The 14,261-nt window shown below is 39.5% G+C and overlaps 1 protein-coding gene across 2 annotated transcripts in view; it reads right to left on the bottom strand.

Annotated features, from left to right (window-relative positions):
• FILIP1 (filamin A interacting protein 1) overlaps positions 1 to 14,261 on the bottom strand; it is a 175,780-nt gene that overhangs the window by 955 nt on the left and 160,564 nt on the right. The window contains exon 6 of one of the 2 annotated variants that reach the window (XM_036317245.1): positions 12,528 to 12,585. In XM_036317245.1, coding sequence (XP_036173138.1) covers positions 12,528 to 12,585 — 58 coding nt within the window. Of the gene's footprint in view, positions 1 to 11,546; positions 12,586 to 14,261 lie in introns of those variants that run through there. The other variant, XM_036317244.1, reaches the window with a different exon arrangement.

The following is a 14,261-nucleotide window of genomic DNA, read 5'->3' as shown; positions in this document are numbered from 1 at the left end:
CTGCCTCCTGCACATCTCCTACTGGGGATGTGCCCGCAACCCAAGTACATGCCCTTGACCGGAATCGAACCTGGGACCCTTCAGTCCGCAGGCCGACGCTCTATCCACTGAGCCAAACCGGCTTCGGCATTATCTATTCTTAAGAAGTTAATAAACACAGGTAACTTACTTTTGTCTCTGACTGCTTTTTGCATGATTCCATATATGCTTTTAAATCTAAATTCATTCGTATAAAAGTAAATAAAAAATAGATTGAGATAGCAATTAGAACAGTACGAGCCACATTGTGGGTGTGTGATATTTATATTTATTGATTTTTTTTATTTTAGCTTAATCTATATGCCTTCATTAACAAGTATCTTTTTTTTTCATTCTATCATTCAAAGATTGTTTATTGAGGCCCAATTACGTGCACATCACTGGGCCAGGCATGGAACTACCCTGGTGAGAAAAAAATGACAGAGTCTTGTCATTGCTAAGATTATAAAGAGCATAGGAAAGAAATCTAAGCCTCAAATGGTTCCTCTGTCTGAAAAAACTATTACCTCCCTGTCACATATGGCAATGTTGTAAGTGCAGAAAATAACATCAGGGTTTATCAATAGGGTGAGAAAATTTCCACCTATTATTTTCACTTTAATTTTAAATATTAGTTTAATTTTTATTTTTACTTCGGTAATTTATATCTAAGCATTAAATAAAGTACATTATGTCATAGACCTATTGGTTTGTGCTAATTATGTTCAGTGGGTCAAAAACAAAATGTTTCTTAATTCTTTCATTAAATTACCACTAGGGGGAGATATTTCCATTCCTTTCTTCTACCTATCAATTAAATTTGGGATAAAGCAGGAAAGAAAGCAAAATAAAATAAAATGTATAAATGTTTACATTTAAATATAAATTTTTTATAAAGCTTTTATGACATACATACGATTTTTTCACTATACCGGAAACCTTTAAGAATCATCCTCATGTTTTTCACTGGAAAATTGTTCTAGCTTTATAATTTTTCAGTGCCTAAAAATATATCAAAATCTTAAGGCAAAAACTAAAAACACTAATTAAAATATTATGTAGTTAAAAATCACTATCAAGATTAAAATGCTATTTCCCACTCAACACTTTTTAAAAAAAAAAAATTTCTGTAGCCCTAATAGGTTTGGCTCAGTGGATAGAGTATAGGCCTGCTGACTGAAGGGTCCCGGGTTTGATTCTAATCAAAGGCATGTGCCTCGGTTGCGGGCACCATCCCTGGCCCTGGTCGGGCGTACAGAAGGCAACCAATCTATGTGTCTCTCTCACATTGATGTTTCTCTCTCTCCCTTCCACTCATTAAAAATTAGTGGGAAAATATCCTCGGGTGAGGATTAACAACAACAACAAAATTTCTATAATTTTTCTAAGAGTGAAAATGCATAGTTCTCAAATGTCCGTAATGGAATTAAAGCATCTTTCCCGTTTTCCTCTTTTTAAAAAAATAGAAAACATACATTTTAAAAAGTGAAATCCACATTGTTCTTTATTGTAGATGTAATTCAGAATGTTGGTGCCTTTGTCTCCTCACTACAGAACGAGGGTATTGGAGATCATCTCTAAAACCCCTGTGGGGCTACTATTTTGTGTTACTGTCATACCATCTTCTCTCACTTTGAGTGTGCAGACCTCTAAATTCCTAGAGTCGCCTTCTCTTAATCTAGCACTTTGTAATCTCTATAATAATAATAGCTCTTCATAATTATCACTTGGTAAAAATATATATGGCAAAAGGGTTCATCCATACATAGAAGAATGTCTTGGTTGGACCATTACATTTTATTATTGTATTTAAGTTAGCAAAGTGTCACCTATGCATGGCATACATGCTAATGCTATTAATCAGATTGTGTTATTAAAAAGACTGTCTCAGAAATACTTGACAATGCCAAATAGAGTTTTTTTAATTTTATTTTAATAATAAGATATGGTGTTTAACACTTATGTTTATGAACTTTAAAGGAATACAGTTAAGCTCAAGTTATTTTGTTTTGTATACATGGAGACATATTTTATCTTGTTTCTAGAGATAATGAGATAATACCTATATGATAGTGGCTCTATTGATTTATACTGACTAAACATATTTATTAAATCTGTCTTCGCTTATCATCTATGTTTTGCCCAAACCTATAAACTAAAATAAGAATTGCCCAGCCACTACACAAAATTGTGAGAAATTTTTTTAAAATGTTGTTTTAAACTATTAAATTTTGAGATGACTCATTACACAGCAAAACTACCTGATGGAGCCTGACTGGTGTGGCTCAGTTAGTTCAGTTGGTTGGACATCATCCTATGCACCAAAAGGTTGCTGGTTTGATTCCTGGTTAGGGCACATGCCCAGGTTTCGGGCTCAATACCTGGTAGGAAGCAGCCAATGTCTTGCTCTCACATCAATGTTTTTCTTTCTCTCTCCCTCTCCCTTCTTTTCTTGCTAAATATCAATAAAAATGTTTTTTTTAAAAATAACTATCTGAGCCCTGACCAGTTTGGCTCAGTGGATAGAGCGTCGGCCTGTAGACTGAGGGGTCCTGGGTTCAATTCCAGTCAAGGGCATGTACCTTGGTTGCAGGCACATCCCCAGTGGGGAGTGTGCAGGAGGCGACTGATTGATGTTTCTCTCTCATCGATGTTTCTGACTCTCTATCCCTCTCCCTTCCTCTCTGTAAAAAATCAATAAAATGTATTTTATAAAAAATAACTATCTGAGACATATGGTGACCAGCAAAAAGAAAAAAATGCTCTGGGGCTTAATACCATTATTTGTCTTAAAAAAAAACCCAAAAAACAGAATTCCCAAGTCTCTTCCATTTTTTATGATTCAGTACAATAAAAGTCTCATAAATTTTATTGAAGTTACAAAGTCAATGAGCAAATCTTATTCCATCTCCTACTCTGTCTTCATTGAATCTCAGACAAAAACCATTGGATGATGACCTGAGGTCATTTAGGTCCTCTAAAGTGAGCTAAGTAAATAAATACAATTCTATAATAATTTTTTACAGATACCATTTTTCTGACATTTATAATTTGTAGAGGCAGATTAAGACCAAAGGCCATTATTAATTACCACCTCTATCAACAAACTCAAAATAGCAAAGCACTTAAATTTGGGGCCTTCTGATATGCAGACATTTAATAGCACCATTTCCTTTTTTCTAATTGGAAGAAGAAAAAAAATATTAGTTAACATACACACATGGAGAGATTAGGTTTTTATATATGTTTGACATTAACAGTTTACCAAAAACACTTAATGGCATTTTTTTCTAGGTGTTTCTCTTAAGTGTTATCTTTATTTATTTATTTTTAAGGAACTTCAGGTAACACACTAAATACATTATTTGTTATTATGATTTATTGTGAAATGATGCAAATTATGAATTCATTCTTTTATTACACTAGCTAAAATACCTTCCATGGAAAGGAAGTCTAACGTATTATCAATTCCTAATTACAGTTGACTTCTGACCTCACTAACCACTCATCCTCCTTGGGTGGTATCTCAAAACTTCTGGCCAGCCAGATGATGAGATCCAAGATGGGATTTGGAAATTTGGGGGAGACTATCTCTTCAGTGTTAGAGTGGGGCAACCTGGCAACAAATTTGAATTCTGATTCCTCCCAGGAGAGCTCCTTGGCTGTGGGGTAGGAAAGATGAACTCCTTGGAAAGTCATTGTCTTCCTCCCAAGCAATGCATAATTTATGCTCTGCCAAACTCTCTGCAAGGGAACACATGAGCTCTGAATTTTAAAAATCTTCTCTAGTAAATGAGACCAGATCACTTTTATAGATAGCCTCTAAGCCAGTGATGGCGAACCTTTTGAACTCAGCGTGTCAGCATTTTGAAAAACCCTAACTTAACTCTGGTGCCATGTCACATATAGAAATTTTTTGATATTTGCAACCATAGTAAAACAAAGACTTATATTTTTGATATTTATGTTATATATCTAAATGCCATTTAACAAAGAAAAATCAACCAAAAAAATGAGTTCACGTGTCACCTCTGACACCTGTGTCATAGGTTAGCCATCACTGCTCTAAGCTCACATACCAAAGACAAACATAGCAGAGGTTCTATTTACTGCAAGACTTTGTATCAGCAAAGGAGGGCTGCTTCATCCACAGGAAACTGCATACCAAGTTACAGAAAACATTGCTCTTGAGTTTTGTATCAGTTTGTCTGGCTTATGTCCTGCTTCCCAGGTCCCATAGTCCCTACGCCCCAAGGGCTCTGCCTGGAGAGCAAGGCACCAGCTGAGGGCTGTGCCCACCAGGCACCAAGCCCAGCTTTGAAGTTGCTGTTCGCTAGGTATTTTATTCACCTGCAAAAATGTCCTACGTTCTGTACCTTTAAGAAATAGGAGTGCCTAGATATTGTTTACTTTTAGGGTTCTCATTCTAATAAACTGCTTCAACATTCAGTCCTATTATGATCGCATTCATAAATTAATCACTCTGATAAGACATCTGTTTTAAATAGGAAGTCCAATAAACTTCCTCTGTTGACTTGGACTTGTTCCTTCTTTTGGATTCAGCTCAGCTAATTAAAAATACTTCCGTTAATCAGTGCTGTCATTTTCTTCAGGAAACTTTTCAACCAGATGATATAAATTCTCTTGGGGTTTCTCAACCACCTAATAGTTATTTACTTCCTTCCAAAACATTTCCCACTCCATCATCAGCCCAAATCCCCTTACCTCTCACAAGTTACCAATAATCACAGTGATGCTGGTAACTTCTTTTTCAGGCAAGCTAATCCTTATCTCTCACATAGATTACTGTTTCCCAGATACAAGCAAATTGGAACTAGTTCTCCTACATATAACATTAATTATTTTTTAAAATCTAAATTAAATGGTAGAAAAATAGGTAAATATTTGAGCCACAATACTCAGGTTCTACCTTTTTGTAAACATATGCTAACTGCCTAGTTTGAGCTAAGCCTATGACTGGTCACACAGCATAGCATGGAAAATAGCATTATGGGTGAAAATTAAAAAGGACATTGTGCTTTTTAGATAAGTACAACAATATTTATCAAAGTATTACTATGAAAACTTTGTCACATACTTTCCATGTAGATATCTCCATGTCTCAAAAACACTTTGATAATATTATTTTGGCCCAATGAGTATGGATGTTTTAGTTTATGTATGTATATATACTTTGCTCACTTGAAGTAGTTTCATATGAAATAAAGAATAACATACTGGGAAAAACGGAAGACCTGGTTTGGTCATTTAATAAGATGGTTAGACATCTTTAAGCCTTCTAGTTTTTCTTGTTTTGTTTTTGTTTTCATCATTAATAATAGATGTAATTATCTTCTGGACCTCTAATGTCCGGTTCAGCTCTAACCAGCCCTTGACTTTGGAATTCTGTCCATCACACATTAGTATAAGTAGAAAGGCCAAACTACTTTTACCAGATAAGCAATTAACCATTAGTTCTTAGGAAGAGTGTTGTGGCAGAGTCCTTTTAAGTTGCTTGCTAAACAGTAGTGAAGCATATCACATTATGAGTACAAGAAGGAATGCCAGAATCATAAAAGATTATAACTAAATGCTAAGCCAAACCAAGGTGAGGTGATTTGCCAAAGGTTAGACAGCCATACTCCAGTGTCTGGTATCTAGTCCACTGTTCAGCAATCCACTCTTTCTGGAGATTCACCTTGACATCTATTCTAAATCTACCTGCTGCTTATTGGTGGTGGTGGTAGGTCCTCTAAAATGACAGCATTTCTGATCTGTTTTAGAGGGTCCTTCATGAATTGAAAGAGCATGGTAAACCCCCCTCCTGAAACTTCCTCTTTCCTGAAGTGTCATTTGTGCTCCTCATTCAAGTATGATTATACTTCACAGTAACCTCTCAGGCCCCCTTAGTTCTCCACGAGTGTGAGGGCTTCAGAGGCAAAAATTCCCAGTCCCAGACCCTTGGCTGTTTTGTATTCATTACGTGCCATGGTGCCTCTGGAGGGAAACAGAAGTAACTCACACTCTCCAGAATGGCAGTACCTGGATTTCCTCTAATTCCACTGTCTCTGTTACCTCCGTGTCCTCACACATGGTATGTCTGCACCCTCCATATCATTCTCATGGGCTTGCATGCAGACAAAGGGAAGAAGCAAGAGGACCTCTTTCTTCCCCAACTTTCAGTCATCCTTTAACTGCTGGTTTTCTTTTTCTACAGTAAGTGCCCAGGTTTTACAGCAATGGACAGGCTTTAAACCCCAAGATAGACTCTGAAAGTATGGTTTGTCACTGTTTTTAAAAGAGACTTTGAACATAGAAGGTCACACCCACCAGAAGGAAAGGTAGGAGAAAGGACAATCAAGGGAGAGGAACAAGTTGGTCAAATCCAGGAAAGGTGCCTGGCCTGCTATGCAAGCCATTCTGTAGGCGTGGGCGGCAGGAGTCCGGACAAGGCAAAGGGAGGGATGCTCAGAAGACTGAGGTAGAGAGCTAGGTCACAAAGAGCCCAGAGTGCCATACCAAGGGGTTGGCATTGTATTCTACAGGTAATGATGAACCTTTACCGGGTTTTCAAATAGAAGTGTGATATGACCAACTTGAACTTTGGAAAACAAAATGGAAAATGAAGCAGAGAGTTTTCTGGCTGGAGACTATGAAGCCAGTTACAAGAGTATCAGAGCAAGAGGAATCTCAGAGGGAAGGAGGGTAGGGGGCAGGAAGAGATTAAGCAAATAATTTATATGCATTACCTATGGACACAGACAATAGAGTGGTGAAGGCCTGGGGCAGGGCAGGAATCGGAGTGGGGCAGGGGGAGAGAAAGGGGGACACCTGTAATACTCTCAACAATAAAGATTTTTTAAATGTACAAGTAGCCCATAATAAAGGCTCAAAACATAAAAAAAGAACTATTCAGATGAGAATTAAAACTGCAACTCAGGCAGTGGTGGGAGAAATGGAGATGTGGGTTCAGGTGCTGGAGGTGTTAGGGGGTAGAATATGAGAGACTGGCTGAATGAGTCTATTTGATGGGTGAGGACAACAGGGGAGCCTCAAATAGCTCCCAGGTCGCTAGCGTGGGTCATTAGGTGGATCAGGACATCCCTACTGATGTGGAGAATAGTAAGAGGAGGAGACTTGGAAGAGGGGTGGAGAAGGTGTTGAGACTGCTTTGAGACAAGCTGAGCTGGAGATAGGGGCTTGGTAGTTTTCGGCATATAGGTGATAGCTGAAGCCATGGGATGGATAAAATAACAAGGACTAGCATGTCGTGTAGGAAAATTGCTGTTGATAGAGACAAGGGAACAACAATCCCTAAGACGTAAGCATAAAACGAGGAGCCATCAAGGGAGACTGAGCCAGAGCAGCCAGAGAGGTCAAAGGAAAACCAGAGGAGATTAGATGTCTTGGTCACAGAGGAAAAAGAGTATAACCTCATTCTGTTTTCACCCTTTCCAGAGACCAGAAGTTTATTTTCTGAAAAACCAACCTAAGAAGTTCTGGACCTACGTAAATTAACAGCACAGACTGAATACAGTGGAGTGGGAAAGTTGACACAATGAACTATGAGACTCTCCATGTCCCCTCTCCTGACCTATTCCCAGAGAGGATTTTTCTCTGTAGAAACTATTGGGAGGTATACTCCAAAAAATAGACAGACAGACAGACAGAAGGAAAAAGGAGAAGGAGAAGGAGAAGGAGAAGGAGAAGGAGAAGGAGAAGGAGAAGGAGAAGGAGAAGGATGATGATGAGGAGGAGGAGGAGGAGGAGGAGGAGGAGGAGGAGGAGGAGGAGGAGGAGGGAGAGGAGGAGGAAAAGGAGGAGGAGGAGGAGGTGGAGGAAAGGAAGGAAGGGAGGGAGGGAGGGATGGAGGAAGAAAGGAAGAAAGAATTAAGCAAAGGAAGTAGTAGAAGATAAGAAATCCAGAAAACAGAGGGTTTAACATGACAAAAGGGACGCAGGACAGCTGTGCAGCAGGCCTAGAGGACAAGCAGTCCAGAGTAAGTAGGGAAGCAGAGGACTGAACTAGGAAGGCCTCCAGTGAAAAACGTGAAACTGATGTGTTTCAAGGTTTGGTAGGTGTTTAGCAGACCTATTGGAGCATTTGGAAAAAGTAAAGATGGATACATAGAAAACCAAGCAGATGAAAAATTAAGCAATTATTCATTTGAAAGGGGAAAGTGATAGGAAGAAGGAAATAGTCATAGTGTACTACTTGACTCAGCAAGAAACAATATTTAAATTTATACCAGAAACATATTAATATATAACATTCAAATGCTGACTGGTGATTTATTTTTTAAAATGTGTGGCCCTGGCTGGTTGGCTCAGTTGGTTGGAGCATTGTCCCATACACCAAAAAAGGTTGTAGGTTTGATTCCCAATCTGGGCACATAACTATGTTGTGGGTTCGATTCCCCAGTTGGGGCACGTACACGAAGCAACCAATCAATGTTTCTCTCTCAGATCAATGTTTCTCTCTTTCTCTCTCTCTCTTCCTTTCTCTCTAAAAATCAATGAAAACATATCCTCGGGTGAGGATCAGAAAAAAAACCACTATGATATAATCATATTGGGAGGATGGGAAAAAGGGAAAGATAGGACATGTGAGAGGATTAAATCCTCAACCATCAAGACAATAATGGGAAGACAAAAATTAATATCTAAAATTGATGAATAAAAAGCCAGAATACAAGTATATTATTTAGTAATCTGGAGAAACATCTAAGAGTTAGAAATTATTTTCTCCAGGGGGCTCAACTTAGGGAAAAGGACAATAAGGTAAGGAACAAATGTTTTCATTATCTTTGACCACTGGCTGATATTTTAACTACGGATACAAATTAACAGTAATAAAAAGTAACTCAAGATAAATGGAAAGTATGGAATGGAGGCATTATAGTTTGAGTGTCAATGGCTTAACTTGGCAGGAGGGAGACAGGGCAGTAGCTATAGAGAACTGCACAGCTGAAGAAGAATTGTTATAAAATAAAAGAGACCAGAGCATATTTATATCTGGTGTGGAGGTAACAACTGAAAAAGAGAAGTTGAAAGAGCAGAGATTGAGGAGCTAACTTATGAGGAGACCCTGGAGGAGGAGGTAGATGGTAAACAATAGCCTTCGTCTGGGTTGAAGAAATTTTGGAATCAAACATCCTTGTTTACTGGGAAACCATCTCTGTGGCCATCTTGCTGCAGCTTCCTTTCTCTCTCTGCCCTCTGTCCTCACACATAAATGTGCTCTTCCTATCTAATATCCCTGGGGGTTTCCAATCAGGAAAGTCTCACTCTTTCCCTAGTATTCTAAAGCTATGAAGGAATGAGAAATTCAAATCTCTGCATTTTACATTCTTGGACATATTTATTTCCCTGAAATTATACTCTTCCCACACGGCACATCAGAGCTATTTCTTCACCCTCTTCCTGAAGATGTTCAATAAGAGATCTTAATACTGTACCCTTAATGAAGACACTAAAATCTCTAGCAAGCCCACTGTCATGCATTAACTTGTCCTCAGTGAAAATCTGATAAAAATGCAGTAGCAACTGAATGACTCCGATTAAGCAGGTGACTTAGGAAGGTCATTTTCAAGAAATAATAAATACCCTTAGGGCCATGTCCCATATAGAAACGTTTGTACTGACCATCATGCATGCTACTTGTCAGCACCTAATTATTCTCAGGAAGGGAATACCAGGGCCTTCTCTGTCCCTGTGAAGATGGAGCCCTGCACGTCCTCTGGGGGGCACCAGCACATTGAAATCTGTGGAAATGACACTCCTCCGCCAGGGTGGGACTGAGCTGCAGCTATACACAGCAGCTCTGGTGAGACCCCTTTTATTTTACTACACAATGCTATGTTCCAGGACGGGGAAACGACACTAACCTTTTCATCCCATTCACTCTTATAAAAGCACATTCAACTGCGTCTTAAAAACATTATACTCACGAATGGAAGCTGGAGTTGGAGTGCTTTTAATCCTCCACCTCCTGTCCCCAGTGGATTTCATTTCTGATATGTGGTTTAGAACAAAGTTATCCAATAAATGTAGAGTTGATTCTAAAATTACAAAGAAAAACTGCCATGGCAGTTGCTCTTTATCATTTCTGAAAAGTGAATATGTGTTGTTCTGCCAAGTTTTCTTAGTAGTTGTACTTTGCAGGTGGCTCTGTTCCAAGGTCCAGATGTATAAACATCCTGTACATGCACTGCTAAGCCTTTTGGAGTGCTCTCCCTGCAGCTGGTATGGCCTTCCAGGCAGAAACGACGTAAACATGATGTGAGCAGGTAAAAGCGAAAACAGCAACAGGGACAATAAGATTATGATAAAAGTCACTGAAAAATGGCAGGTAAAGTCAAAAGGAATGCAGTGTTTCATACTTTTGACAACTTCAGTTGCTTAAATACAGTATGTTATGGTACAGTAGCAATAAATACCCTAAATGCCATAGAATGTCCTTGATTTTGAAAAGGGTTGTGTCCACTTTACAAAAGGGGGGGAAATTCCCTTTTAAAAAAATACAAGGCTGCCCTAACCGGTTTGGCTCAGTGGATACTGAAAGGTCCCGGGTTCGATTCCGGTCAAGGGCATGTACCTTGGTTGCAGGCACATCCCCAGTGGGGAGTGTGCAGGAGGCAGCTGATCGGTGTTTCTCTCTCACCGATGTTTCTAGCTCTCTATGCCTCTCCGTTCCTCTCTGTAAAAAATCAATAAAATATGTTAAAAAAATACAAGGCAGTATTCAAAATGGAAAGATCTCTTATTTAAACTTGTTCAAAGTCATATTTCATAAAATCTTCATTCTCAGTCTCTCTGCTTTTCTACCTTGAAATCCCATTTTTATGGCATGTCTCTCGTGGTTGCTCAACATTTTAAAATATATATGCTGAGAACTGCTGAGCTGTAGGCAACAGAGATCAGATTAAAGTGAATGTAAATACTGTGAGGCATCTACCACCATTGTGTGTAATTCAAGTCCAAGTTCTGTAAGGGATAGGAAATCTGGTGTGAAAAGAACTTTGAAAAGAGTCTATTTATCACGAGGGATGTTGAATCAAGGGCTAAAAACCAATCATCTGTTCTTTTTTATCTTCCCCCCATTGAATCAAAAATCTTGACAAATCTGCTGCCTACGTAAGACCTTGTATCCTATGCTGCAGGTTATTAGCCTTGAGCTCATTTGTGGTTATTTGACTATGAAGCCGCATCTACTTTAACATGGTTAGTCTCCCCACAAAGACACCTGGCATTTTGCACTCACACACTGCTTCATGCTGATTAAACCATGCTTAAAATTAATGAAAATGATACAAACACAAGTAAAAATGACAGGAATAATAATCCCATTCTCTACAACACACACACACACACACACACACACACACAAAATCATGAACTGATTTTATATTTGCAAATAAAGTTCACAGTTAACTGAGGAAAATATTCAATTCAATTAAGGTCTGTATGATGTCATGTTTTTTCTTGGCATTAACATATCAGAATTTACTTCCTGCTATTTCCTACCCATTACAACCTCTATTGAGCCATAAAGGGCCATTTGGTGGCTCTATTCAAACCGCTCCAGGATTTAAATCAATTGCGCACTTGAATAGAACAAGAGTATGACATTAATGGCTCTAAAATTATTGTCTATGAAACTCTGGGAATGTTTTTGAGATGGCCAAAACCTCTATCTACCATACACACAGACACACACAAATAAGTAAAACTCTGTTTTAGGACTCCATATTTCATTTCCATTTTATTTCACATTCAAATTATTTCCTGAAATCATCTCAGAGGCTTTTGTTTTGGCAAAACTTTAGAGCTCCAGGCCCTGTGATAACTAGATGTTCCAGCACAAGAAGCAAATTTGGGATTCGACAGAGGCAAATGGCAATCATTAAACTACTTCCTATTTCATAATAGAATTTTTGAAAAATCAATTACTGTGGAACAAGGCTATTAAATGTGATTTACCATCAAGAAATATGGGAGCAGGCTTTGGAGAGGAGTTTTATTCAGCACCCATATCTCACTGATAAAGAAACTGAGGTTCAGATGGGTTAGTTGATGGATCCATTTTCTAGAAGCAAAACGGGGACCAGATGTCAAGCTCCAGCCTCAGGCCCAGCTTCCTCCACCAAGCACACGGCAAACAGTAGTTTTGTTGGTTAGTTCCCCAGCATCAAAACAAATTTACAAAATAGGAAAGACATATGGCTATTAGTAGATTACTTTATAAACAAGGTATTTAAAACTTAAATTAGTACATGTAAAGAATTGGCACGAACGGACGAAGGTTTGTTTTCACCGTAGCAGTAGCATCTGCACAACATACCCCCTCAGCCACTGCCCTCAGCCCTTCCCCCCTCCAAGAGAGGTAGCGCTGCCGGCTGCAGATTTCTTCAGCTCTATTTTCATAGACTGAGTCTCAGCCCGAGGCTCGAATTTGGTCAGATTTCCTGCTCCTGGGGCTGCCACTACTGGCTTTCCTGCTTTCATACCTTTTGACATAGGAATGCGGGTGGGTGTAGGCCGCTGGGATGACCCGTCTTGTCCTGACTGTAAAAGACAAAAACACAGAAACACAAAGGAGATGGTCGTGAGTTTCCCCCTGGATGTGCTGGCTCTGAACAAGAGCGGGACTCTTGCCGCAGATAACCCCTCCCCAAGCTAAATTATCGTTAGAAACTTGGAGTCAGTATCTAATCCACTCTGATTGCCTCCTGTTCTCTCCTGAAGTATCGATGCCTAACTTCCTTCTCTTCTCAAGCTCCTACCTTATCTCCTCTACCCTTACTGAAGATGACCTTGCCTCCTATTTCACAGAGAAAATACAGGCCTGGCATAAACTCAGGCGGTTTTATTCCTACTGTTCCCCCAAATTACCTCCACTTTCTTCAATCTGCAGGCCAACACTATCCACTAAGCCAAACCAGCTAGGGCTCCTCCACTTCCTTTAACTAGCCAGCTCTCCTTTTACCTCCTAAGAATTCAGACTCTTCTCATTTTTTACTGCCACTGATGACCACACCCTCTTTCTTGAAGTGCTTCAAAAACTCTCTTGCCATAATTTGTTACTTGAGTCCCACCCATCACATCCGGTTGTGATGACTGCTTTTTAATCTCTTGCTGGCTTGGCTCCTTGTTCCAGCTTGGCTGCCTGCAAAATGTGGGCATCGCCATATTCCATCCTTAGCCCTCTTTGACTTTTTTACTTTCACGCTGAAATTCACCTCAGTTATCACCCCAGGTGTTGACAAGTTCCAGACCGTAAGCCTTCAATGCTCCCCTTAAAACAGATCCAGGTTTCCAACTACTTCGCTAAACATTTCCAGTGTCCCTCAGGCATCTCAAATATAACACCCCCCAAACATTACTTATCTTCTCCTCCAGACAGTAGTCTTCCTATGTTTCTTATCCTATCCAGCCATACATCCAAGCCAGAAACCTCAGGGCCATCCTTCATACTCAATTTGTCATGAAATCTTCAATTCCGTCTCCAATATAGCTCTGCCCTCATTTTCCCTTCCATAGCTCAAGCCTACACCTAGAGAATTGCCACGGTGTCTCTGCCCTCAGCCTCTGTCCCCTCCAATTTATCCTTTAAACTGTTTTATACACATATCTTTCTAAAACATAAATAGTGTAATGCTTTCAAATCATCTTTACCCTTTCAACACCCTTTATCTACTCTGAGATTAAATGCAAATTTCATAGTAAGACCTGCACCTCCTCTCTTCACTATCTGCCCTCAGTTTGTCTCTCCTTGCATTCTGTCGCCATGCCTCACTGCTGCTGCACAGTGGGACCGCTCGCCCTTCCCCAAACACCGCAGGCTCCTCCACACTGCCATACCTTTGCACATGCTGTTCTCTCTACCTGCACCTTCCCTTTTTGAAAATCCTTGTCTGTGAAAACCTCCTCCTCTGTGAAGCCTCTAGTGCTTCCTATGTGCGTACTTCTACCAGAGAACCAGAAGGTAGGTTCCAGTCCTGACTCTCCCACTAAGCTGAGAGCTTCTAAAGGTCCTCTTTGCAGTCAGCACCTAACCCAGTGGCTAAACTGTCGCTAGTACGCAATTAATTCAATACTTCAATAATAAATGAACAAATAAACTAGCCTCACTGTTTGATTTCCCAAACTTCTTGTTCTTACTTTAATGGGATCAGATATACCTGAAGTAGGCGGGCCATTATTCAGGCCTTAGAAATCTTAGCTGTTTTGAAATCCTATTT

The sequence above is a fragment of the Myotis myotis genome, unplaced genomic scaffold, assembly GCF_014108235.1.
Source record: "Myotis myotis isolate mMyoMyo1 unplaced genomic scaffold, mMyoMyo1.p scaffold_m19_p_7, whole genome shotgun sequence".
Taxonomy (NCBI): Eukaryota; Metazoa; Chordata; class Mammalia; order Chiroptera; family Vespertilionidae; genus Myotis; species Myotis myotis.
The sequence above is the reverse complement of the archived record's forward strand: the minus strand, read 5'-3'. Positions and strand labels throughout refer to the sequence as shown.